Source organism: Peromyscus leucopus, chromosome 4, assembly GCF_004664715.2.
Source record: "Peromyscus leucopus breed LL Stock chromosome 4, UCI_PerLeu_2.1, whole genome shotgun sequence".
Classification (NCBI taxonomy): domain Eukaryota; kingdom Metazoa; phylum Chordata; class Mammalia; order Rodentia; family Cricetidae; genus Peromyscus; species Peromyscus leucopus.
The window spans coordinates 148887788-148915153 of NC_051066.1; the positions used below are offsets into that span (position 1 = coordinate 148887788).

At 52.7% G+C, this 27366-nt stretch overlaps 1 protein-coding gene across 1 annotated transcript in view; it reads right to left on the reverse strand.

The window, feature by feature from the left end:
• Slc13a3 (solute carrier family 13 member 3) overlaps nucleotides 1-26678 on the reverse strand; it is a 69676-nt gene extending 42998 nt beyond the window's left edge. Inside the window, exons 1-3 of the mRNA XM_028868499.2 lie at nucleotides 26563-26678; nucleotides 1993-2258; nucleotides 1094-1257 (exon numbers count right to left, since the gene is read on the reverse strand). Coding sequence (XP_028724332.1) covers nucleotides 1094-1257; nucleotides 1993-2258; nucleotides 26563-26673 — 541 coding nt within the window. The 5' untranslated portion in view covers nucleotides 26674-26678. The remainder of the gene's footprint in view (nucleotides 1-1093; nucleotides 1258-1992; nucleotides 2259-26562) is intronic.
• Nucleotides 26679-27366: the final 688 nt, after the last annotated feature.

Here is a 27366-nt window from a genome sequence, read left to right on the forward strand (position 1 = left end):
TTTCTCTGATTATGTCATGTCTGAACAAAATAACTCTATGTTTTAAGCCACTGGAAAGCAGACATACTTCCTATTGCTGCCAAAAGAATTCTCACTGATGTAGCCCTTTTCTGGTCACACTGCCTGGGTTCAAAGTCAGGCTCAGCCACCTTCTCTGTGTGATCTGCAGTAGCCACTTCCACCTGAGCAGCCCCCACCCTCTGCATGTGTGTGTGTGTGCGCGCGCGCACACACACACACACAGCCACACACACATCTGAAAACACAACAGCTTCTAAGAGCCCAGTGTCAGAGGCCAGACCCCTCAGGTCAGTGTGATCTGTGACAGGAGTCTTTACGTCAATATCGCCCCTCCAGCCAGTCCCTACTCTGAGTAGATGAAGTCTCACTATTTAGCCCTGGCTGGTCTTGAGCTCACTATGTAGACTGGGCTGGGCTGGCCTGAAACTCACTGAGATCAGCCTGTCTCTGCCTCCCGAGTGCTGGGATTTTAGAGGTGAGTCACCCCTACCCCCTGCACCCCTTCCCATCATGGAGGATGCTGCAGGAACAGGATAGCATTGCTCTCTTTGCAGTTGGCTGGAGAATTCTTTGAGCATTTGCATTTGGGAAAGAAACTGCAAACATTCATGTAACTTCATTAAATTCTCACAGAATGCCCCCAAGAAGGGCTAGCCTGGACCATGTTCTCTCCAGCATTGGCCGCCTGGGAATTTGCACAGCCCTTGTTCCCACTAGTATGGGGAGTTGTTCATCTGATGTTTGCCAGCCTCCTTGTTTCCCTCGGTGCTTCTCTGGGTCTTGGGGTCTATGGGCACCCATTCAAATGCTTGCAGCAAAGTTAACGCCAGCATCTGCTTCCAAATGTACAGGAAGAGTGCGTCACCCATTGCTTAGTATGCAATGAATGCAAGTCTTAAAACTCCAGAGTACCATGGTTTGGCATAGCGGATTCTCAATCGACTGTCACCGTCAAAACACTTAACCCACAGTATGTGCCAGCACGTGTGTGTGCCCGTGGCCTCCCGCAGTGGCCTGTGGACCTTGTTCATCCCCTCAGCAGCGGTGTGGCCCTGGCAACCCCCCAGCTCACCTGCGCTCTCGTCGCCTTCCCGATGAAGGTCCTTCTGAGCTTCCCGGTGGCCAAAGAGGCTTTTGAGGATGGCGTTGGCGATGGGCAGCATCATGGCGGTGGAGGCCGTGTTGCTCAGCCACATAGACAGGAAGGAAGTGGTCACCATCATCCCCAGGATGAGCCTGGGTGGCGGAAAGAGTTAAGATGGGATGTAGAACACGGGGTCAAAGAGGGAATGTGGTCTAGTTTCCTGACCCTGGGGAACCTAGGGGCCTGGTTTCACAGTAGAGAAATTAGGGTCCAGAGAAGGCAGAGGGGTAGCAAATAAATGAGCAACTGCCAGGTTTATGACTTGATTTGGGGGGGGGGGTGTCACAGAGCATGCTCAGTTCCCTCTTTCCACTCGTAGGTGGCTTCTAGAGATCTAACTCAGGTCACCAAGCTGGAGCAGCAAGTGCCTTTACCCACCGAATCATTTTGCCCGCCCTTGGCTTGTTTTTGATTCGAGGAAAACTGGGTTTCTTGTGCTTAAAGGGGCCTGGCCATAAAGTCACTCCAAGCCTAGGGTTTCCCTGCCTTGCCCCCAGGCCCTTAATGATGCCCATTCCAGAACGAAGTGACCCAGCACTAGAATCTGCCCCCTGGTCCCTCCCTGTTCGGACCCCAATCCTGCCTGCACCCACTGCTCACGTAGCTGGGCTTCTTGCCAGACCATGGCTGGCTTTAGGTGACTTTTAAGCATACAAAGGGGCATTGTCACCAAATCAATTGTACATCGCACATATGAGGAACCCACCAAATTGTCAAGGAACTAAGAAACCAAAACATGCGGGAAATGATAGCTTCTTGGTCCAATGGCCAAACAGGAAGAGCTTGTTTGCACCCTACCCACCCACCCAGCTGTCTTGTGGCCTTACCTGGCAGGCTGGACCCCAACCAGCATGAGGACCTTGAGGGCGATTCTCCGGTGCAAGTTCCATTCCTCGATGGCACTGGCCATGATCAGGCCGCTGAGGAAGAGGAAGTTGGTGTCGAGGAAGTACTGGGGGCAGACTTTGCTGGAAGGTAGAATGCCCATGAAGGGGAAGAGGATGATGGGTAGAAGAGCTGTCACGGACAGGGGCAGGGCCTCTGTGCACCAGTACACGGCCATGAGCAGGATGACATACAGGCAGCGGCCTTCCTGTGGGGGGCAGGAGATGAACACTTGGTCAGTGGTGCCTGCATCAGGCCAGAGGTGTCAGAGCATGTGTGGGGGCTGGGGGAGCAGGCACCAAGGCTTGTGCTCAGAGAAGCAGTGGACAGCATCATCTTGCTCAATGACAGAATGGGGAAGCTATCTCTATGCACCACAGACGCTATTGGGGATATATGAAAACACCCCCATTATCTCTGTGGAAAACCCTGAAGAAGAGAATGTTCACAATTTACTTTTACAGAATCCCAGAAAGTGGAAGGTGAAACAGAAGGAAACCAATAGAGAGTACTTAAAAGGTTCCCCCAGGGACACCTGGAGCATGATCCTGGGGGGAACCCTGTTTTTGTGTGTCAACTTGACACAAGATAGAGTTATCAGAGAAAAAAGCCTCAGTTGAGGAAATGCCTCCATGAGATCCAGCTGTAAGGCATTTTCTCAATTACTCACCAATGAGGGAGGGCCCAGCCCACTGTGGGTGGTGCCATCCCTAGGTTGGTGGTCCTATGTTCTATAAGAAAGCAGGCTGAGCAAGCCAAGGGAAGAAAGCCAGTAAGCAGCACCCCTCCATGGCCTCTGCATCAGCTCCTGCCTCCAGGTTCCAGCCATGCTTGAGTTCCTGTCCTGACTTCCTCCAATCATGAACTATGATATGGAAGAGTAAATCACGTAACCATTTCCTCCCCAACTTGCTTTTTGGTTATGGTCACATGTGTTTGGTCACAGCGATAGAAATCTTAACTAAGAGAGTGGTGCAGCAGATGTGTCCAATCTTTTGATGTTAGGAAAAGATGCTATCTACAAAGGTCATGCTGGAAAGCCACACAGCCCAGTTACAAAGGTAAGAGGAGGAGGAGGAGGAACCATCTCTCAGTGTTTTAAGTATGTTGAGAAAATTTGCAAATTTGCATAGGACTGCATTGAGGGCTGTCCTTGCCGGTTCTACACAATAGAACATGTCTTGAGCTGTTCTCTGGGATATAGAACAGTGGGGTATTTTATAGTTGATTGCCTGTCATCCCTGATTGAGGACTGCTTCTAGGAGCATGGACTCCCCAAGGGGCAGACTGAGCATGCCCCTCCAGCCAGAGAAGCTCGCCATGGAGGCAGGCAGATGCCACTGGTGTTGAGTGGGATTGGCCAGCAGTGATGGCAACTGCCATCCCTACAGGACCCTCAAAAGTGCCCAGTGCAAGCACACTCTTGATATAGAATGAAAGAGCCTACACTCATTGGGCTATTCCATGCCATTTACCCTGCTCTGTGTACCACCTGACATGAGTCTCAGGTTTGGGAAAGGCGGGTCCTGGGATGCCTGGGTGTAATGTCAGTGACTCTTGGGTCCCCTAGAACCATCTTACATCTTTGCATTTGGGAAAAGACACACGTATAAGGTCCTTCACTTTTATCTTGGGTCCGATGCAAGACATTCAGACTGCTAGACAGACCCTCCAACATGCCGCTTGGACATGGTGCCTTGCTACCCCCAGATCCACTTCTCTAGGAGAGAACATCTAGGCATGGCAGTCACCCCCAGGGAGGTAAGGTTGGGTCTGATGGGCCGTGGGAAAAGAGAGAGTGGGAGCTGAGTGTGAAAAAGGCAGACACTAGCATCTGAACTCTGGTACCCCTCTCCTTCCTCTGTTAACGCCCAGTCTCTACTATGGTGATAAGAAGTGTGACCCTTAGAAATGGGACCAGTACCCTTGTGAGAGGCCTCAGGTTCTTTCTTCGGTTCTGGGAGGACTCCAAAGCAGGGCACCTCTCTGAGGCCGAGTGCTGCCTTTACTAGGCACCCAATTAGCCAGCATCTCCATCTTGGACATTTGCAGGGCTACTAACAAGAGTCATGGAGGTTTCCAGCCTTCAGGACTATGAGCAATAAACCTGTATTGTTTATAAACTACCCAAGCTAAGGCATTTTGTTACAAAAGCTCAAATGGACTGAGACATCCTCCTGCTCAGTTCATAGCCGAGATACATTGAGCTTCTTCTGGTTTTAGAAGCACACTTGGCCAAGACTTCCAGAGGAACAGCATTCTGGGACCATTTCCCACTAGGAAGTTTGGCGGACTTTCAAGCAAGATGACGGAGGCATATTGAATGCCATCACCCAAGCTTCCTAGTGAGATGCCATCATCCTTTCCCTAAGCTCTTCATCTTGGTCACTGTCCCACCTCAATTTCATATCCTGTCTCCAAGTCCTTTGAAGAACTATTTAAAGAATGAAGCCTTCCAGGAGACAGCAGCAGCTTTTTGAACTGGGAGTTGAGAGGTATTTGGCATGGGGAAGGAGAGGGGATGCCTTCTGCCTGTGCTGGAAGCTTCTTTTGTGCATGAATCAAAAAGGAGTCGTGTTCTCCAGCTGGACCCAGAGCCTGTCTAAGCCAAACGTAGCTGACAAGGGCTAGTATTGTTTATCAGCACCCATCTGTAATGTTCTGAGGCAGGCAGATGGGAACATGGGTTGTTCTGTTGTGACTTGGCTTTTGATTTTGTGAAGTACCAGGGACTGAACCTAGGGCCTTGCATGGGTTGGAAAAACCTTCTGACTCTGAGCTGTGTCTCCAGCCCTCTTCTTACCTCAGTAGATTTTAAGACAGGATTTCATTAGTTGTCCGTGTTGGCCTTGAACACATGTCAGAGCCCAGGCTGGCCTTTAACTTCGACTCCTCCAATCTCAGCTTCCCAAGTATCTGGGATTACAGGCCTGAGTCACCACATTTGGTGGGAAATACGTGTTTTCTTTAAAATGCATGTATGTGGATGTGTGTGTGTACATGTGCTTACTGATGTGTGTGTAGAGGCTAGAGGCTAACCTCAGGATTCATCAGTAATGTGATCTACTTCTTTTGAGACAGGGTCTCTCATTGGCTGGAGCTCATCCATTAGGCTAGACTGGTTGGCCAGTGCACTCTGCGGCCTTCCTCTGTCGCCTCCCCAGTCCTGGGATTATGAGCAGAGACCTCAATGCCCAGCTCTCTGTGTGCATTCTGGAGACTGAACTCAGGTCCTCACGGTTGCAAGGTAAGCAATTCACCAGCTGAGCCATCGGCCACCCCAGTCACTGTTCTTGAGTAGGGACACCAATATGGTTCAGAAAGAAAGGAGCTTCACGCCTCACTCAGAAAGTGCATGGTGCATTCCACGTGGGCAGAACCACTGTAAAGAAGGATTTACTAGGGCCTGATCAGGCCTCATGTAATCTCCATATCAGAAGCCTAGGCACAGCATCTCAGGCCATGTAAGATATTCCCAAGGAGGATTCTAAGGCTAGAGAAGTTTCAAACTACTGTTCCCCTTGGCATCCACTAAAACTCCATGGCACATGCATTGAAAGCTGACAAGTTACAGAACCATATTTGCATTTGTTTAATGCAGTTTCTCAAGATGCATTCATCCAAAGATTAAAACACTCCTTAAATCTGCCCATCTTGTACTCCACCGAAATAGTTAGGAAACCAGCCTGACTATATGTATGTAACCTGGGGAGAGTCCAGCATTCAACAAGAGTGCCTTATGCTGTCTCCCCAGATAGGATCAAAATCCCATGAGAAGAGGGTCCCTGTTTGTTGTGTCTCATTCTTTTCTGTGTTCCAGAACCTAACACAGTCCCCTACATAGTTAGTCTTGGAACTTTAGGGGAGAATGGGTAAATAAATGTATGAATGAGCAGGTGGAGAGATGAATGGATAGATAGGTAGATAGGTAGATAGATAGATAGATAGATAGATAGATAGATAGATAGATAGATAGATAGATGTATTGGATAGATATATGGATAGAATAGATGTATTGATGAATGGATGAGTGGATGGATAGGTGAATAGGTGGGTTGATGGATGAGTGGATGAATGGGTAGGTAGATGGAGGTGTGGGTGGGTACTTTTGGCTAGGCCCTAGGCTGGAGCTTCAGGATACAGAGGTAGGCAAGTGAACATCTGCCCTCCACAGCTGCAGTGGGGCATGTGGCCGCAGAGGCAATGGCGGCAGGCTCCTAGCTGCAGACAAAGCAGCCCACTTAGTGGCCTGAGTAGCCCTAAGTCTTATAGGAGATTCCAGAGGAGTCATCAGCTCCAAGCCAAACAGGGAGATCGGGATGACCTTTCAGGAGCTCCCAGCTCCGTCTCAGAATATGCACACTGCCACAGAGTCCGAAGGTCAGGCCCTCTGCTGTCCTCAAGCCTTGGAGTATTTGTTTCTCACTGTTCGCTCCGATCCCAGACGTGACCTGTGGGGCAGTAGAGGACTCTGGCGAGCAGGAGCCTCTGGCACATCAGAAGTTGGGGGAGCTCACATACAACCCCCAACCTAAAACTTTCAGGCAACAATGTGGCTTCCTGGCTAGTTGACATTCGGGTTGAGACTCATCAGACAGAAACCAAGAGGAAGTGCCATAGGATGAGAGTGTCAAAGAAACGATGAAGAGAAACTAAACAACATCCTGCCCACTACTTAAGAGAAACAAACATCTTGAAAATGTAACTCCAACGTCTCCTTGGGAAATCAAATCAGACATTAAAGCCATCCCCTAGCCTCCTCCCCCTCCCCCTGCCCTGCCGGTTTCAGCCATGACTGCTGAACAGAAATGGTATTTATTGGCAGGGTTTGTGTCTTGCACACAATTCTGAGACCAGACAAAGAGGGACACTTCCTGTTTCCGCCCATGGGCTCAGTATAACCTGGTGCTGCCTTGACCAGGGCGTTACATGAAAAGAAAGTAGAATCGAATAACCGAGAGCAGGGTGCACAAAATTACCTGGGAATGTCCATCTGAGTAGCTGAGTCCTATTCCCTTCCCTAACCTGATTCATGTCAGGAGGTCAATGTGTCATGACAGTAGTGATGACAACCAGCGACATTTCCTGAATATTTCCTAAGTCCCAGGCTTCTAACACACAGACTCAATTAATGCCCCAGAAACTTCTCTGGGGCCACTATTACCTCCCCCTCTTTTCAGAGGACAAAGTCACCAATTTCAGTCATGCCCAGAGAGCCAAGGCCACATCTCGTTGCAGCTACTGGGCTGCTGCGTCTGGCCAGGAGTCTTGATTTCCCAACTCTTCTCTCCTACAGAGACTCCATCCAGGCAGAGATCCTGGCAGGAAGCTGGAATGAAGCAGGGCTTGGGCGGCTCAAGGCCAGGCGTCATTCTTTTTCTGGTTAGCAATTGGAGCAGCGCGGGTGACCCCAAATATCACCCCTTCTCCAGCTGAGTATCCTAAGTGCAAATGGGTTCGTATCTGCCAGGGAATTGCCTTATCTCCTCCTGACCCAGCTGGGCCTGGAAGACAGAGCTGATTCAGAGCAAAGCTCTTGAACACTTATAGATAGCAGAATTAGCACATGGACATAAGCCAACAATGTAAAGCCTTTTCTACTGTGGTCACCTTGCTGGAGCAATCAGGGATCAGCCACAAAGAGGGACAGCGTGGAATGAGACGCCACCTTTGATGATGAAAGAAAAGAGCAAAGCCTGTGTCCCCCAGGCATGAAGAAGAGCTGGCGGCGAAGTGGGATTAGAATTTAGCATCAGGCGGAACCTTGCATCGGCAGATACATCCTCAGAGCAGTGCAGTCTCTGGGAACAACACCTTCTCTATCACTCAGGCCCCTGGGGAGGGAGCGTCCTGAGATATGTGACAGTACAGAGTCCATGTCAGCTGACTGTAGAGACTCCAGGACCCTTGACAAGAAACAGGTTGTCTGAGTGGCAGCTGTAAGCAGCGATGGTCATATCCGCGGTGTGACTGATGGCTCCATTGTGGGAGCCCACAGAGGCTCCCTAGTAAGGCCTCACTCGAGGTCAGAAAGTCTGAGCTTCATTTACCCAGCAGGGCTGCAGAATAGGATGATTTGGCTAGGGGCGTGTTTGCCAGGTGATTTGAAGGGTCTACACTTGTTGATACTTTATACCTCGACCTTCAAAGGGGGAGGTATTTTGCTCCTCTCCTTACTGATATATGAAAAGCCCGTCATGACAAGTCGAGATGGCTGGGTATTGACCCAGGGCCCTCCCGAAGCTGTCCTGTGTCTTCTTTCTCATCATCTCCGTCCATATTTCTATCTAATACTGGCTCATTCCTTACTCTTCCACCAAGAACCCTTCAACAGGTCAGAGCTGGTCTCCTACACTCAATGTTCTGATAGTCACTGATTTTAATGGTTTTGAGGCTTCAGGGTAAAAAACAGGGCTCAAAACCACTACATATCCCAGGCTGATCTTTAACTCAGCGTCCCATGTTGCCTCAGTCTTTTGAATACTGGGATGACAGGAGTATGTTATCATGCCCTGCCCGGTGGTGTGTGCATTCTAGAACACAAAAAAGCCAGAACCTCACCTGAGCATGTGGCATTCTTCACACTGGGCTCCAGCCTGCCTAGAGGAGAGGAATCCAGGGACAGTACTGATAAGAAAGGGTCCTGAGATGGCCCCTGGCCCCACACTTCCCTCCAAGACTTGGTTCTTAAAGAATGGCCCCAAGTCTGTGGTGAGCAGCCAGTGAGGCACCTGAACAAGGCTGCTGTGAGAAATAAGGAGATGGAGGACGGCATGGGAAAGGAACCAAACACGGGAAGATGGGTGCCCCAGAGCAGGCGCCATGGGGCAAATGCTCCTCTGTGAAAGGTCAAAGCAAGTGATGGTCTCCCAAAAACCAGTCTCTAAATAAGAAACAGGAGGCCCAGACAGGGTGCCACAGGCTTGTCATCCCGGTGCTGGGCAGGCTGAGGCAGGAGGATTAGAGTAAAGTCAGTCCGGCTATTCTGCAAGCTCTGGGCCAACCTGATGGGACCCTGTCTCAAAAAGAAATAAAGACACCATGAAAATACATTGATAAATGGGACTAAAAATAAACATTCAATAGAGGGTGGTGAAAACCAGGGCTCAGCAGGAAGTGGCAACATAAAGCCAGCCTGTTAGAGACAGAGAGTAAGGGGAGGATTCGAAAGAAACCAAAGGCAAGAGGACTCCACGAAGTGAGAGCCAGGCATGATGGATGGTGCACACCTGCAATCCGAGCACCTGAGAGGCAGAGGCAGGAGAATCACAATGAGTTCTAGTCCAGCCTGGACCACATAGTTAGAACCCATCTCAAATAAATGCTCATGTACACACTCCACACTAACAAGTACATAAACCATGTATCTACACACACACACACACACACACACACACACACACACACACACACACACACATTAGCAGTGGAGATTTGGAATAAAGCAATGAATAAGTAAGGTTTTTCTATGAGTTTATCTCTAAGATAATTCTCCATCAACTACACACTTCAAAATGCATTTTCAAGCACTTAAAAATTAATTTATTTTTTATGTGCATTTGTGTTTTGCCACATGTATGTCTGTGTGAGGGTGTCAGATCCCTTGAAACTGGAGTTACAGACAGTTGTGAGCTGCCATGTGGGTGCTGGAACTTGAACCCCAGTCCTCTGGAAGAGCAGCCAGTGATCTTAACCTCTGATCCACCTCTAAAGACCCCATTTTCAGGCTTTTATCCCCACAGGCTCCCATGGGATGCAGACATCTCAATTTGCAGAGGAACAAACCGAGGCACAGGGTATTTGGTGGCTTATCCAGGGGATTCTGCAGCACCCCATCCCTGTCCCAGGCCTCCAGACCCTGGACAGTAACTGTACTCACTGTAACATTTAGTGTCTTCCGGGTGAGACCAGCAAGTGCTTGAAATGTGGCGAGTGCTGCCGAGAAACTGGAATTTCACTTCTTTAATTTAAGCTTGTGACATGGGACTATGATATTTGGATGGGATGCAGTAGAAACCTCTTTTCCTCCTGTGCTAGAGACCGCTTCCCACTTTGACTGCTCCCCAGTTATCTGTATCAACTTCTTCCTAGCTCTGGCCTGGGACATCTTTCTTGCTGTGGCACCTGGCCTCTCAGACTGCCATCTTCTCCAGGCCTCATTCTCTGGTTTCTCCGCCATCAGTGTTTTGTTTTGTTTTGTTTTGTTTTGTTTTGTTTCTGAGTCCTCTGGTTCTTCAGCAAACTCCCCCTCCAGAGGCAGAACCTCTGGGCAGAACCAGTGCAAGAAGGCAAAGGAGTTACCAGAGTGACCCAGGAAGGACTCTGGGAAGATCGGGTGCCTCCTCAATGACCTCTAAGCAAAGTCAAAGGAACTGTCCTAGGAACCATGTGACTGACCTACAGCTGCTACCACAACCTGCCTTGAGGGGTGAAGGGAAGCCAGCACTCCCAGATGTGGCTGGCAGATGGTGGTTTGGCCATGCAGCTGGCCTAGGCTCAGGAAACAAGGGGCCGAGAGACAAGTGCAATCCATCTGCTGTGAGGTGCAGTGAAACTGTGACCCCATGGGTTCTCTGCCTCAGCCCACTAGTCCTTTGGTGGCCAGGATGGTTGTGGGTGCTCTCCATGGTCCTGAAATTTTCCCCAGCCTTTCCAGGCCTCAGCTTTTACATCTGTAAGTTGGGGATTTTAAGACAGAGTAGGCCTTTTTAGCACAGGGCCCTGGGATCCCTTACAGTCCGTCTGTGTATTGATATTTCCTTCAGTATGAAGGTGTGAGCACTCCCTGAGCATGTCCAATCATTACCAGAGGTATCTCTAACCACCAATTTAAACCATTCCAGACTGGGCATAGTGATGCATGCCTGTTATCCCAGCACTCAGGATGGCTGAAGCAGGAAGACAGAGGGCCAGCCTGAGCTACATAATGAGACACTGTCTCAAACAAACAAACAAACAAACAAACAAACAAACAATCTGGAAGAGGCAGGTCCTCTCTTGTTTGTTTTCTAGTCCACAGGGTCTTTTGATGAGCAAATTTTTTAATACTATGAAATTCCACAGAAGAGCAGTTTGAAGCATCTCTTGGGAATCCAGGTGCACTCCGGCACAGTGGAGCCCACATCCACACTGAACAGCACAGAGCTGAGAGCAGCACTTTCTGTCCTAGGAGCCCGCACCCCACTTTACCACCCCACCCCTCCCTGTGGCCCTTGAGACACTGAAGTCCAGCCCCGGTTCTAAGCTACCCTCTGGTGGGGCATTTCCCCCTGTAAAGAACGTTCTTTCTTCACCTACAGTACTATCAGGAAAGCAAGTCTGATCTATGCAGGGGCTGTGCCTCCCTCCCCCCCACCCCGGCTTACCCTGCTGTGCCTGCCTTCGAGCCCCAATGGCCTGCTTTGCACCATTTCTTCCTCCCTGTAGCCGGTATCTGGTGACCTGAGCATGGGGCTGAGCAAAGCCCTGTCTTCGTGGAGCTCGGGGCTAGAGGGAGGAGAGATTACGGACTGTAGCCCAGCGCTCAACTCCAGCTAGTGAGCAGAGGCTTAGCCTGAGAGGATCCCACCAAGAGCCCACGTTACATGAGTGAGGATAAACTCTCTAGAGAGAGGCCTTTGAAGTGAGCCTGAGTGACCAGGAGCTGAGGAGGGGCTCACTCGGCATGGAGCAGGCCTGTCAGAGCTGCCCCTTCTCAGTCAGGGCCTCCGCTCTTATCCTGACCTAAGCCCTGGGACAGACCTTTGCTCTGGTTCTCAGTTGGTAGATCAGTTGAGTTTTTGAGTCAAGGGTCTTATGTAGCCCAGGATGGCCCCAAACTTACTATGTAGCCATTGTTGGCTTTGAATCCCCCTTCTTCTACTTCCTGAGTGCTGGGATTCTAGGCATGCACCACTGTGTCCTAGAGCACAGAATTTGTACCTTCCCTTGACTAGGAGCCCCTTTCCGACCTGCTCTGTGGGGTGCCCTGGGCTCACTTTTGACCTAACCTGGTTAGGAACAAGGGCAGAGTTGGCAACTGGTTACTATCCTGGATTCAGCCAGGCAACCCCGACACCCTGGCTAGAGCCTGGCCTTCTCACAGGAAGCATTATAATCCCTCCGCCAAAGATGCAGTGCTTAGGTCGAACCTCGCCACAGGGATTAAAGTCTCTACACAGAGCATGCAGGGGGAGGGGGAGAAAATGCCCTGTCAGACAGTTAATTTTTGAGCTGGGGAATGATTTCCAGGCAGCCCAGGTGACTTTCCCCCATTGCTCCAGGCTGGCCCCTCTGCCCATGAGGAGAAGAGAAGGAAATGGCCATGGGCAGGGGCCCACCAGACACCAAATCCACACTAACAGTCCTCTCCCTCTCACGGGCTTTCCTGGGACCTTTGTCGGGGGGGGGGCAGCAGCCAGCCAGGATGGTGGTAGAGAGCCAGGCAACCCTCGGGGAATCAGGAAGGGGACCAGCTGCCCATAGTGGTTGGTACCTGCTGCCTCCTTGAGGCTCATGTAGACTTCAGGAATGCACAGCTGCTGTGAGGGCCTGAACCTGGGGCTCCAGCAGGGAAGAAGCCGAGCAGGGCTGCAACTGTCAGGCTTAGGGGTTCAGACTGTGGTGTGTGACCTCGGCCACGCCACCTCCTTTTCAGGTAGTGTGGGAACAATGGCATCCTATGACCACCATAGATAGGTCTGGCATCTGGAAGACATGTAGTCCTCAACAAAGCAGGTTTGGGACCCCCAGGGACAGCAGTAGACAGGGAACTGAGAAGGAGGTAAAAACCTGAACCCATAGGAACCTGTGACTTAAGAGGTGGTGTCCAGTGCCAAGGTGCCTGGCTTTGAATCCTGACTCTATCACTTAACTCTTTTCAAAAGGATTTCAGTGTCCTAGCACTGCTGTTCTGAGGGTCCTCTACAACCGGCAGCCAAGCATGGCACAGAGTCAGCCACCAATGTGGGGCCACCTCCTGCAGGTGGCTGTCACTTTGTGCACACTACTTGCCTTTTACGTTAGGTTCGTCCTACCTGGTGGCCTAATACTCTGGAAGCTGAAGCAGGGAGACTGAAATTTTGAGGCCAGCCTAGGCTACATAGTAAGACTCCTGTCTCAAACAAAACCAAACAAAAGGAGGCAGGCCTCAGACTTTGCTTCTGCAGTTCTGCAGGGAACTTGATGTCTTTTCTGCAGGCTGAAGATGATGGCCGTGGTACCATTTAGACACAGACACTAAAGGGAAGGGTGACTGGAGCATTGACCACTGCTCTGGGGACAGGCCCTGGCCTGACAATACAAACAAGGCCAAACAGAAACACTTCCGGTCCACCAAGCTGAGAAGCATCCTAGTCAGCGGCTCCCAGTAATAAACAAGGGACCTGTGAAGACCTCAGGCACCCAGAGACGAAGCCAGGAGCCATCTTTCCAGTCCTAAGTGCAGACTCTTTACCACAGCTCCAGATGTCAAGAGCAAGTGTTGCCTCCCTGTAAGTGAGGTATGTGGGAGGCTGCTCTGGAGTACCAGAAATCTGTAAGTCTGCCTCTCAGGTTCCCCCTGTCTGTCTTAGAAGCAGCTAAGCCCTGCGGGGCTCTCACCAGGGGAGTGAGGAGGGATTGGAGGGCTGGCTCAGGGGAATGCTGCCCCTGCCCCCACCCAGCGCAGTGCTGACCCCTGGACTCATTAGCAGATGTCCTGACAAGTTCAAGCTTCTGGAGCCATTCATTAAAAGTGTTCCTGGGGCAGCTCACACTCTGACTGCCCAGGTCTCACTAATCATTCACAAGCCAGCAGGCGGCCGGCACCAGTCAGGAATGGCCCCAGATCAGGAGTCCCAGCAGCCTGACTCAACCCTCAACTGTGTCCCTCTGGGAAAAGAAGCTGACTCACTGTATGACCTTGAGCAGCTCCTCCCCTGTCTGTGCCTCAGTGTCCCCAACTGTTCCACAATCTCATCAATCAGGAGATGCGTTCTACCCTTACTGGCCCGGTTCAGTCAGGAGGTCCACCTTCTCTGGCTTGGGTGGAACCCACCCCTGGTGGAATAAGCTTCAAAGCCCACCTAGACTGTTCCAGTCTGTGACCAGAGTCCCAAAGATTTGGAGGCAGAAAGGCTAGACATTCAAAGTCATCCTCAGCTACATGGGGAGTTCGAGGCTAGCCTGGGCTATATGAGACCCTGTTTCAAAAACAAAACAAAAGAATGTTGACTTTGCATTCAGAACATGTATTTGAGGTACCTGTGTGCTGGTACTGGGTGCAAGACTGAGCCTCCATTGTGCCTTGCATCTGTGCAGAGGCAAGTGTGGTGAGGAGACTGAGGTTGGTGAGGGTGTGTCTGGCTTCTGCTCAAAGTGGGGCGCTCTTAGCCCAGCCCAGATGCTTCGTGGGTCTTGTGTCCATGGCTTCCTGGCATGGCGCCACTTGCCCCACTCAGTGACCTACCCAGGAACCTGGTCATGCGCTCCCAGGCCCGGCCCTGGGACTCTCCAGCCCCCCTTTGACGAGGAGCCTCTACTACTCACAGCCCCTCCCAATCCAGGGCTCTGGGCTTCGAGCCAAAGATACGAAGGACAAGAGAGTGGCCACTGAGGTTTTTCTCCACATGGGCACTCTCTCCTTTGACCTTCCAGGCAGCCCAGGGCAGATCAGCCTATTCCAGCTTAGAGGGGAAGAAAGGAGGGTTCCAAGAAGAGGGGAGGCCAGAAGGGTACAGGGATGAGCCCCATGTCCCATCCAAGCCACCAGCCATAGGCTCACTGTGATGCAAATGTCCGTGCTAGCCCTCATACTGCAGAGGGCTGCCCAAGCACCTCTCATGGGCCTCGATCCTTCGGTTTCTTAGATATAACAGCCAGTCTCCCCCACATCCCCACCAGCTGCTTATCAGAGTCTCTTTGTTTTGCAGAGGTGGAAACTGCAGCATGGAGAAGCTGAGTAGCTTTCCCAAGTTCAAACAGCCAGGAAGTGGAAGAACAAGCCCTGCTCCTGCCACTATCTCACCTGCTGCTGGAGTCCACCCCCCACCCGGAAGTGGTTCTGCAGGATGCACCATGAGATGCTCATGAGAGGCAGGCCCCTGCTCAGTCCACAGTACGAGAGCCTCAGCAGAAAAGGTTCTAGGGGCCTCACTTCCTCCATGGACAGCTCAGCTTGGAGGGCGGGCAGAGCCATCTATAGGTTCCCTCTTGCTGGAAGGGGAGACTGAGGCAGGGAGGGCTAGGCCAGAAGCACACTCAGGGTGATTGTCTCAGCCTCAGCAGCTCAGTCAAGTAGATGAGCTGGTTTCAACCCCAGCCTGTGCCTCTTGAGTCTATCCTCACTGTGTGAATCCTGGGAAGATGGGCCCATTGTGCGGAAGGGCAAGCCGAGGCTCAGAGCGGGCAGCAACCCACCAGTGTTGCTTATCTATCGCCTGGAGGTGTGGCTTCAGGCCAGCTCTTGATGGCTGCTCCACTGCTCGGCTGCACGGGGGGGGGGGGGGGGGGGGGTGGGGGTGGTGGTGGGGTGGTGGTGGTGGTGGTGCAGTGAAACAGGAATTTGTGCTGGACAGGGTGGGGGCGTTGAAGAAGGCTACCCAGGGGAAGGATGGATGGGTCAATTACATGCTAAGCTGGGACTCTGGAAGTGTCTGGGGCTCTCCAGAAGACAGATTTTATGGAGATTGAAACGGACATAGATAGTCGAGCCAGAGGTGGGGAAGAGAGCTTAGGCTTGGCCGTTGGCTTGAAGTCCTGGTTTTTCAGCCAGCTGCATAACGTTGAGCCTCTCTGTGCTTCAGCCAGTCATATCATCCGATGGGTACAGGGTGCCCAGTGCCTGCCAGGTGCCCTGGGGAAGCAGTCCTGTCTCACACATGTCAGTTCTTTGCTCTCCCTACAAGTCTGGCTTTGTCATTAGCTAAGCTGGGCCACCGTGGGACCAGCAAGCCTTGAGTATTGCCTGGTCTCAGAGGGCCATAGGAAGGTAAGGGCTGGGGAGTGGGGTCATCCTGGCTCTCCTTGCCCTGGTCATCTCCAGGCTCAAGCCTCCTCTGTCTTCTGGGCTCCTGGGAGCTAGATGGTGCCTTCCTTGAAGCGGAGGAGATAACAAAAGAAAGCCTTGTTCCACCTTCCACCACCCAGATGTGCCTTGCATGTTCGTGTTCTGTCTCTGTGTCTGTCTGTCTGTCTCTGTCTCTCTCTTCACTGAAAACTGTTGGTTCTGGGAAATTGGGGTAAGGGGAAGTGGGAGGGAATGCCTTCTTACCCTGTGTGGAGCCAGAATCAGCCAGGAAAACCTCTCATGCACTGAGCAGGGCACTCAAGAGAGACACAGAGGCCTGGTGGGCTCCTGAGCCACTACCCACTGTCGATGACTTCTGGGGTTTGAACCATGGAGTGAATAGTAGAGACCCACCATCTGTTGTATAACAGGATGACCCAGACATACTTCTCAACCATGAACCTTGAGTGTGCTTCTAGCCTAGCTCTCCCTGCCTCAGTCTCTCCTTTCAGCAAAAAGGAACCTGCATTCAGCTCTGCTGACCCTCCAAGCTGAACCACCCAGGGAGGAAGTGGAAGCGCACATAGAACCCATTCTGCTGTGAGTCATCTGTTCATTTCTCCTACCAGAACCTTCCGGTGTGAGGAGTCAAAGACCGTGAATGACTTAACCCAGTACCGCACTCAGGGCACCCGAACCCACTGCAGAGGTCTGAGGCTCAAGGGTACAGCCCACGGCTTCCTCTTGTGTCAACCGTACCTGTGGACAGAGGAGTTGCTGAACTTGCCCCACGCCTCAGTTCACCCATCTCTAAACAGAGGTGCTATGATGAGTGAGGGAGCCAATGCACAGCTAAAGTGTAGCTTGGGGTGTGGTTCATCCTTGAAAGACAGTGACCTCATTGTTCCCACCCACCTTTCTCCAGGAAGACAGTGACCCTAGTTCCTCATTCACGCTGAGCTTCTGTGAATGGAGGCTGTAGGGGGAGCTTTAATGAAGGAATCCATAGACCAGCGCCTGGCACAGGTCGTGTGGCACCGAGGTGACAAGGCACAGCTGTGGGCAAGGTTGAGGGAGAAGTGCCCCCTGTGTTACATGCCATCAAGGTGGGGCCATACCCCTGTACCTTATTCTCTTCTGTACTTTCCAAGAAAGAAACTAGGAAAAATATCCCATTCAAAATAGATTTCCCCCAAATTAAGTACCTGTGAATACACTAAACCAAACGAGAGAAAGGCCTCCACAATAAAACGTCAAGCCACCAAAAAAAGAAATCACAGACAGCACTAAAGGATGGGAAGACCACCATGCTCCTGGATTGGCAGGATTAATACTGGGGAGATGGCTATACTACTGGAATTAATGTGTGGGGTTAATGCAATACCTATCAAAATTCTGATGCCACACCTCACTGATCTAGGGGGGGGAAACCCATAAAAATTTACATGGAAGCACACACAGCCAAGTAACCTTAAGGGGTAGAAACGGTTGGAAGGATCACCACACCTGACCTCAAATTATACCACAGAGCTATAGCGACAAGACAGCCTGGTGACGCGTAAGAACAGACGGGTAGACCAGAACAGAACTGGGACCCTAGAAAGAAACTGAAAAAGGTATGGCTGCCTAGGTTTTGACAAAGGCAGAAACGCACATTGGAGAAAGGACAGCTTGTTCAACCAGTGCCGACAGAACTCAATATCCACCTGCGGAAGACGGAAATTTGGTTCCTAGCTTTTACCTTGCCCAAAAAATCAGTTTGATATGGATTAAAGACCTTAATTTTAAAATTTGAGATGCGGAGTTCTAGACAATAGCCAAGGGAATACTCCTCAAGGAAGCAAGGACTTCCTGACCAGAGCACCTAGAGCCTGGGAGCCAGCCCCAAGTACCAACAGCTGGAACTCTGGAAATAAAACGTCAGCATACGAAGAAGGGAACAGCTGGTAGAGTTAACGGTCAGCCAGAGAGGTTCGCGGAATGGGCGGCAGGCAATCTTTATCAGCTCCACTTCAGACAGGGGCTAATGGCAGAATTTACAGAGAATTGCAGAAGTTAACTACCAAGACAATAAAATTGCCAATCAGCAAGTGGGCAAATGAAATGAATAGGCAGTTTTCAAAAAGAAAGAAACACAAATAGCCAATCCCTAATTTTAAAAGTGTTCAATATCCCTAAATCAGCAAAATGCAAATGATAGGACATGGGGTTTTGTGGGTCTATCCTAGGAGCAGAATAGATGGCTCATGTTAGTTCTATTTAAAATGTTTTGAGGAACCTCCAAACACGTTTCCATGATGGTCCTATGAACTTGTGCACCCACCAGCAGTAAATAAATGTTCCTCCCTCTCCCCATCCTCTCCAATATTTTGTCAGATTTCTTTACTATTTGTAACACTTATTTCTGTAATAGTAGTGAGTGCTCTTAACCACTGAGGCATCTCTTCAGCTCCCATGTCGTCACGCTTCTTGATGAAAGCCATTGTGACTGGGGTGAGGGGCTATCTCAAAGCAGTTTTCATTTGCTATGAACCAGCTGCGGTGCAGCTCAGTGAAATGCCTGGACCGTTCTATACCGATTGCTTCCCACACTCCCATGTGGAGCTGTTCTGAACATCCCTGAGCTGCCATGTGAGTCTTGAGCTGCGATTCTTAAAGGACTTCTGGGGGAAGGGGAGAGGTCCCTCCCTGCAGCCTCCTCTTATGGGTTCCAGCATCTCCCTGCAGAAGAGCATGGCACATTGAACCCCGAGGCTCCTCTCAGGCCAGCCTACAACTTAAGGTATCCTCGGGAAACTGTGGGTCCCCACTGGGCTGGGTGGCAGGGGCATGCTAGCCCGGAGGGCCCTGCTCCGGTGTCTTCATCCTTTTAGGCTGCTGCCACGCCTGGCGTGGGTTTCAGAGACACAAACATGGACGCAGGCTCCCTTGTCTTGCAGGCGGTGGCAGCCAGCCTTTCCGAGGCACCTGTTGTCGCCAGACATTTCCCTTTTCCCGGCAAGTGGGTTGCACTGATCCACTCTGCAGGGGAGGAAGTTGAGGCTGGGATCTGGGGAGGGAAACAGCCCGTCAGGAGGCTGCACAGCCACGTGTGTCTCCCCAAGCCCCTGGTGCACCTGCACTGGGGTAACCGCATGGCACTGGCATGCTGACTGTGTCTTCAGGGTCTGGGGGTAACAGAGCCCTCGGCCCATCAGTACAGAGAGCACTGTCCTGTGGGGCTGGGTCAGGACATTCGATCTAGCCCCCTGCTGCGCCACCAAGAACCACGCAGGCCTGTTTACACACCTGGCAGAAGTATGGAGAAGCGGAAAGCTGGCCAGGCCTCAGAGGACTATGGCTGAGGCCCAGAGCTACGGGTGCCCACAGGGGAGGGGGCTGGCCACCTAGCTGGGAGGACTCCTGGGATGCTCTGGGGTTCCCCACTGGGGAACCCAGGACTGCTTCCCTGCCCCCTGACCTCAGTCTCCCAGCTGAAGAAGCAGAAACTGCTGTTTTCAGTTCAAATGTGCCACAATCCAGATGTGGGCAGGGGTTTTAAGAGGCGTACACACTCTGAAACCAGGTCCTGTGTTTAAATCCAAGCTTGCCCACTCTGGTGTTGACAAGTACCCTCCACGTGTCAGGCGAAGTTCCAGACCTTAGGGACACAGGTGGGAACTGTAGCAGATGAGGTTTTGCTCGGATGCGGCCCACAGCCCAGGGTGAGAGGACACCGGACAAAACAACAGTCCCGTATGTGACTCTGTGCAGACAAAGCAGCGGAGTAGCTCTGGAGAGCTTCTGTGGGGTGAACAGGCCAAGATCTTTCCAAGTGGTCATGCAGGAGGACTCCCTGGAGGAGGTGCCCTTGCGCCTAAGACCTTAATAACCACAGGCATCCAGCTGCAGCAGACTGGGGCAAGAGAGCTCCAGGGCAGAGCGAGTACAAAAGTCCTGAGGCAGGCACAGCTGGGCAGGCTTATAAGTGGCTAGCAGATAGTAAGAAAAGCAGTGAGGGCAGGAGAGAGTTCTGATCATGTTTTCTGGTTTCTGCACCTGGTGGTCTGACCCCTGGAGGGGCTGTACCACCCAAGATGCATGGATTCCCAGAGAGAAGAAGCCTGCAACATTGCTCACAACAAAGTAACCACTGCAGAGCTCACGCTCCAGCCGCCTGCTCGGAGGGACTCACACACCGGGCTGCTGTTCACCCCTACAAATCTCTCCAGGGCCCAACACCACCTGGGGACAGCCCTGTGTCCCAGAGCCCAGTGAGGTCCTCACCGCGGCCAGGCCAGACCTGCAGCCCTGCCTCAGCTTTTATTCCCATGAAAGAGTCTCCCTACGCCCTTCCTCCGCGTCCCCCTCTGCCTCCTGCAGGCCCTGGGCTTCCTGGGGTACCCTTGGCGGCATGGTAACCTGCTCCTGTTTCTAGGCACCCATGATTGTGACGAGCTTCTTCTTCCATGACAGTCACCCTGTGTCTGGGAGCTCCCTGAAAAATCCTGGCACCGTGGGGAGAGGTGGCAGGTAGGCGACAGCCCGTTGCAGGGCAGGATGGGAAAGCAACTCAAGACTGCTGCTAATGTTCACGTTGCTCTACTGCCTTGAGTCCTGGGGGCTGCTTTATCTGGTGTCACAGGATCGGTTCCGTGGAATACAATGTGCCACGCACACAGTAGGCTCTCAGCCAGACTCAGAGTAGGTGCTCGGCCAGTATGGCTTCTGCCAGTCCCTACTCTCTGGGGCCAAGGTGCCCTGAAGCCTAGTGTGGGACAGACAGGCCCCCTTCCCTGCCTTTCCCAGCATTGTCCTGCCCTCCTCCTCCTCCTCCTCCTCCTCCTCCTCCTCCTCCTCCTCTTCTTCCTCCTCCTCTTCCTCCTCCTCCTCCCTGCCCCTACTCCATCCAGGCCAGGAACAATCAACAGGACAGATGTTTTCCAGCTTGCCAGCCTGACCCAAGGTAAAAGCTTTCCAGTTTGTCCCTGTCACCCCAGCACCTTGGTACATAAGGCAAAAGGCCTGGGGGAACAAACAAGACTTCGGCTCAGCCCGGGAAGCACCCTACGGCAGTCACCGGCCAGCCGGCAGTCACCGGCCAGCCGGCACTCCCAGAGCCAGGCCCCAGGATCTGCACGGGGCGGGCAGAGAGGACCCCGGGGAGCTCAGGAGCTCCTCTCCAGGGTCACCGGAGGATTTGTGAGAAGTGCACCACGAGAGCTTGGCTGGGGACCAGCATTCCTGGTTCTCTTATGCAACTTGTGTTTGCCGAGTGTCTACTACACGTCGGGCCCTATGCTGGGCTGAAGACACCGTGGACAGGGACAGGGAACCCTGCCCTGGTGGGGTTGGCCTCCCTCGGGGGATTGTAGATGGCAGGTGCACAGATACATCTGATGATAAAGGTTGTGAGGGGAGGGGCAGAGAACAGAGCAAGGTGCGCAGATCTTTCGTTTTCTCTTCCAGACAGGACCTGAGGCAGGGGCGGTGAAGGCCTTGGAGGAGGTGAGCCACTTGGGTGAACTGAGGGAGTCAACCTCGAAGGCTCCTCAAGAAGCAGTGGTTCAGACAGAGTGCTGCAAAGACCCTGGGATGAGAGCCAGTTCTGAAGCCACCTTCTACTCCTTATTGTCTGCCATCATGTCACCTTCCAGCTCCAATCCCACCTGGTCCATCCTATCTGACTCATGTAACGATGACTCACCTAGATAATGGACAAGGCTCTTCCCTTCAGTGGGTCACCTCCGTGAAGTCCCTTTCCCATCCAACACACGAGGACTTTGGGCCCCACCATCTTTGGTGACCACTGTTCAGAGACTTCCTGAACTTTAGAGCCACCGACCATCACGTGAGTGGTCCCTGCATTATCATGGGAGGACAGGGAGCAGCCAGGGGCCCTGCACTCTCACAAGCCGCCCAGCGGGGCAGGCAGATGAGGTACAAAAGGTCAGCACAGAGACTGCATGGGACACAGAGGCTTGAAGGCCGACAGGCTATACCCACCTCTCTCTTCTCTCCTGTCTTCTGAAACCAAACCTGGCCCTAGTGCTGGTGCACGCAGCCACCTCTCCTAATGACTTGGCACCCTGAGAGACCCCTCTCAGGCCCTGGGTTTCAGGGAGGCACCGCATGGCCCGGATCTCCAGGCCCCGGAGTCTGCCTGTGTATTATCTCTGTTTGTACAGTCATCGAGATCCTGGGCTTTCATACATGGACCCCTCACAAAGGCTCCCCTGTAAGTAGGTGTGTTAAGTCTTCTAGAAAGGAGCGGCGGAGGGGCGGGGGGTGGGGTAGTCTGGGACTGTGTTCTAAAAAGTAAACAGGAGGAATGTGATGGAATAAACATCAGAGTCATGAGGGACCACTGACTGCTGTGGTGATATTTACAGCGGGAGGTAAAGTCAGACCCTGTTCCTAGCTTTCTGGAATTCAGCATTTGTGTGTGTGTGTGTGTGTGTGTGTGTGTGTGTGTGTGTGTGTGTGTGTGTGTGTGTTCATGTATAAGCAGGTGCACACGTGTCTGTGTCTGCGCACCTGGAGGCTAGAGGACAACCTTAGGTGTCATCCTTAGGAAGGCTGGCCACCTCCTTGAGACAGTCTCTCAGTGGCCTGGAGCTCGCCAATTAGGCTTGCCAGGCTGGCCAGTGAGTCCCAGGGAATCCCCCTGTCTCTGCCTCCCACAGTGGGGGACCACAAGTGCACACAGCCATGTCCACATTTTCTCCTGCATTCTGGGGATTGAACTTAGGTCCCCACTATTCCAAGGTGAAAGCTTTACAATCTGAGCTGTCTGCCTCACCCCCCATGCCCAGCCCTCTCTGGGCTTCAGTGAAATGCTGTAAATGTAGCAGGGGCTGGACACAGAAGGCGTTGACCCACAGGACTGGACTCCTATGCTTGTCCCAGGAATCCCCACCAGGGCCTTGCACAGCCTGGTCACCTTGTCTTCTAATGCCCAGGGCCTAGAGGCGAGGGACAGGCACTGGGGGGGGGGGGCGGTAGCTGTGTGATGTCAGGAATGTGACTCAACTTCCCTGCCATCTCCTCGTCTGTGAAGATGATGATGGCCATCATACTCCCTTCTTAAGACCTCTGTGGGAGGGAATGAGCTGTGCTGTTCAGTTCAGCTCAGGTGGGAAGGGGCGATGTGCTGCCGTGGTTATGACAATGAAGGCCACATTTGTGCATAGCCCGTATTGCCTCTGTGCCTTGCCTGCATTCTGCTCACAGCCCATTGAGATGGGGAGCCCTTTGACTATCAAGAGGAAACTGGGGCTCAGGAACTCAGCCTTGGAGCCAGGAGGCATCCCCCTCTATTCCTTCATTTCAGAGTCTCTATTCTTTTATCCTTTGATCTTCTCAGAGCCTCAGTTTTCCTTATCTGAAAATGGGAGCACTAACATTCTTGAATTGAAAAGTTACCAAGTCCCATGCTTCCACAGTTGTTATGTCTTGGGGCCCGAAGGATAAGCAACCATGTTGAAAGGGAGGTGCAGAGGAGCCAGTGACCTGAGAGGGCCTGTGGCATGAGAATCCAGGCCTGATTTCAAATCCCACAAACAGTGAAGGAAAAGCCTTCTGTGGCCACCCACTGGCATTAAGAAGGAGCCAAACTGAAGAAATACTTCTGAACTTGCAGATGAACTACACCCCCTAAGAAGACCACCACCCCAGGTCAAGGCTCTCCAAAGACACACCTATGGGAAAATTTAAAACTGTGGGGGTGGGGGGATGGGGGATGAAGGTAGAAGGTAGGGTCTCAGGGGCATCCAGCTGTGCCCCAAGGCTCAATTTAGCCTGGATCGCAGCTTGCTCAGTACACCCCCTGTGCAGTGTTCTGTTGCTGTCCTGCCTGGAACGTCCCCAGCCGTTCTTCCTGAGCATCCTGAGCATCCTCAGGTCACCCACTGGCGCAGAGCTCACAGTGGCCCGAGGGCCAGAGCAGCTGTTTGCTCCTTGTGGGGACCAGAGGGAAGGAAGTTACCCTGCAAGCCGGCAGGCTGCTGTTGATTCGAAAGCATGTTATAATGTTCCCAGCCACACTCACTAGCTATCCGGGGCTACCTGTACACTTCCATCTCCTGAGATGGCGATTGGTGGAAAACATGGCAGGCTCTTGACTTCCAGAGTTGCTAGCCGCCACCCCTCCACGCCCCCAGGGTCATGGAAAAAGATCCCCCAGGTGCTGGGAATTCTAGGCTTGCTCCATTCCTCTCTGCTCAGACCTTGCACCCCAGTATAAGACATAATGTCAGGAGCCTCTCTGTTCCCGACCCCAGCTTCCCACAGTGGGCCAGCTCCATCTGGACCAGTGACTCCTAGCACATCAGAGACATGTGACCTAGAGGAATCACAGAGGTTGAATCCCAGGGCTGAGCTGGGGCGGCCTACATTATTCCACAATACACCAAATGTCTGAGTTTCTCCCTTTGTCCAGTACCTGCCACTCTCAAGCACTTCCAGGCCATGTTTGCCCAACACCGCCTGCATGGTGGCCTTGGGTTCAGAGACTTCCAGGAGGCCATCTGACCAGGGGAAGGGGGCAGACACTACAGATGCTCTGAGCTGCAGTTAGCATTTTCAGATTGGCCCACCCACCAGCCTTGGGGAGGCTGCATCTACATCGTCTACAAGCAACAAGCCCAGCGTTCGCAATAAAAAGAGAGGCCCTCCATGGAATCATGATCCACTTCCAAAGAAGAGTAGAACAGGCCAGCTCTTACCAGCCAGGGGCTTGAGGAGAACTATGTAAATCACTCTGAATGCACAGGGGCCAACCCTCCTCGCCCAAGCAGACCCATCTGCCTCCCAAGAGGAGGCCCTGGCCTGTCAGTCACTTAGAGACAGTGGAATCTAGGTAGGGCCACATAAAGAGTTCTCATCAGGGAGCCACCACCAACAAGGTCCTTCCTGGATAACTAAGGTACCAATCCAGTGTGCATAGTCCCACTAGGCATGTGTGACCTTCTGACACTGCCACACGATGTCACCTACAAGCACTTGAGAACCCACCATTGAGTTATCCAAAAAATAATATAAAATAATCTCATGATGCTTTAGGTAAGTTTGAAATTTGTGTCGGGCCACATTGGGCAGGTTACCCAGCCTTGATGAACCTTTACTTCCTTACTCGTCCAGTGTGAAGGCAAACCCAGGCACCTCCCTGGTTGAGTGGACAATATAGGAGGCTGATGCAGAGCCTGGCTTGAGACACTCCCTCACCAGGCTGGCCAGTCCACCATATTCTCTAATGTCCACCCATCCAACACAAGCTCAGGCGGCTGTGGCAGCCGCACTCAGTTAAACCTGGGGTGGGAATGTCCTTTCTCTTGGTGAGACCTCCTCCCAGACCCATGCTGGCGGATCTGCTCCCGGCTTTACAGTTTCCTTCAGGGATACAGCTCCTATATGTTCGCCGCTTCTGTCCAGACCTCTGCCGGCGCCGAGACCAGCATCCCGCCTTGACCTTCCACCTTTCCCACGCCAGCTGCACCAGCTTTAACCAGCCTCACATTGGTCCCCAAAGGCAAAGAGAAGATCACCCCATTTTAAAGCCAAAGAAAGTGAGAGCCGGAGAAAGAAGGAGGCTGGGGGGGGGGGCCAGGCCAGCGGTTAGTGCAGGGCCCTGTAGGGAGTACGGTGACCTACCCCTTCTGAGGTCATTTATTTGCTCTCTTCAATGTCAACAGGGTCTGATGGGCTGGAGAAGTGAGCACCAGAGAACTCCCTGTACCCAGCCAGCCTGGGGTCACCGTTCCTTGCCGGGCATGCTGGGGGTCTTCTGCAGGCTGCTCCTGGGGCTCGGCTGCTTGCTCTTGGGTGTCACGTTTTAATAACACCTTCAGCTTTCCTTTATTTTGGGAACATTGACTAGTTCATTTACTACTTAGGTAGCCCAAGTACCTTCTGGAACAGGTGACTTAGTGTGACCGCCCCGTGCCCTCCGGGTACCGGTGCCTGAACCCCTAGGAACTGATGTGAGCCCTGAGCTCACCCCGGTCTTCCCTCTGAGATCACACTGAACTCTGGAAACAGCATTTGGGTCCTCACTCGGAGTCACCCTAAGAGTGCCCCTTGCTGTCTCCAAGCCTTAGTTGTCCCAGCTTGAGCGGGACCTCTGAAGGGATTTTTCAGAGGTAACGCAGGTCGGGTGGCACCTCCTCTAGGAAGTCCTCAGGAAGGTGTCGGTCTCCAATCATTGAGTAACTTGGTACAGAGCAAAAGCAGCTGGCACGCATTAGGCGCTTACTACACACCAGACTGGTTCTAAGACACCGACATACACTGGAGCCGGTGTTGCGTTAGCACATCCCCACTTTTTAGACAGGTGTAAGCAAGCCAAAGTTCAGAGAGGTTAAGTGACTGGCGGCCGGTCACACAGTTGTCCTTCAGAAGACTGTGGAGGGAGATGCCCCGGGAGCACCAAGCCAGCGGTGAGAACTCAAAATCTAGAATTCCTCTAGAAGTGGGAAGAGCTGGAGAGGCAAGGAGGGAGCCGCGGAGCCGGTGCTCCCAGTGGGAGGCAGGCTCAAGAGGGGAGGGTCTCGGCCCGGGGCCACCGTACCTTGGGCGGCAGGGCGAAGAGCAGGGGCAGCAGGGCCAGCGGCACCAGCAGCAGCACCAGCAGGCGCCGCGCGCTCCACACCTTCTTGGCCAGCGCCGCCAGCGCCGCCATCCGCGCGATCGCCGGGAGACCGGGCGGCCCGACTGCCCCTCAGCGGCGGGCAAGGGACCTAAAGCCCCGAGGGGCGGGGGAGGAGCCACGCGGAACCGCCCCGGCCGCGCCTCCTGGGCCGCAGAGAGTCCGGGACAAGGAGCAGGGAAGGGGCCCCGGAGCCCGCCCCCCCACTCCACCCCCGGAGACCTGCACCATGCTAGGCACTCTGGACTCAACGTGGGAAACGGGGCAAAGGCCAGGTGAGGCCGAAGGCCTCAGCACTGTCACCCCAGTTCAGACCCTTTGGGACAGACCACGCTGCCGCGACCCACAAATGGACTCGAGTGACCGTGGTTTGCAGCCTCTTCCAGAATTGCAGGGTGGTGGGGTGTTTAGATGAGATAGTGCTTCGCCACCAGTGGGTGGGAGTCTTCCCTTTGCAGTGACAGCTGCCATGGCCTGCTTGGTTGTGTGTTTTTGAGACAGGCTCTCATTTAGCCCAGGCTGGCCTCTCCCTATGCAGCCGAGGATAACCTTTAACTCCCATCCTCCTGCCTCCTCTTTCTGAGTGTGGGCATTATGGAAGTGGGCCAACACTCCGGGTTACATATGGAGTGTGGATATCTGTTGGAGCCCCAGAAGGGCAGCTGCTGGGTCAGCTTATGATCCAACCTCTACTATTTTAAGAACCGGGGGATCTTTCCTCCGACT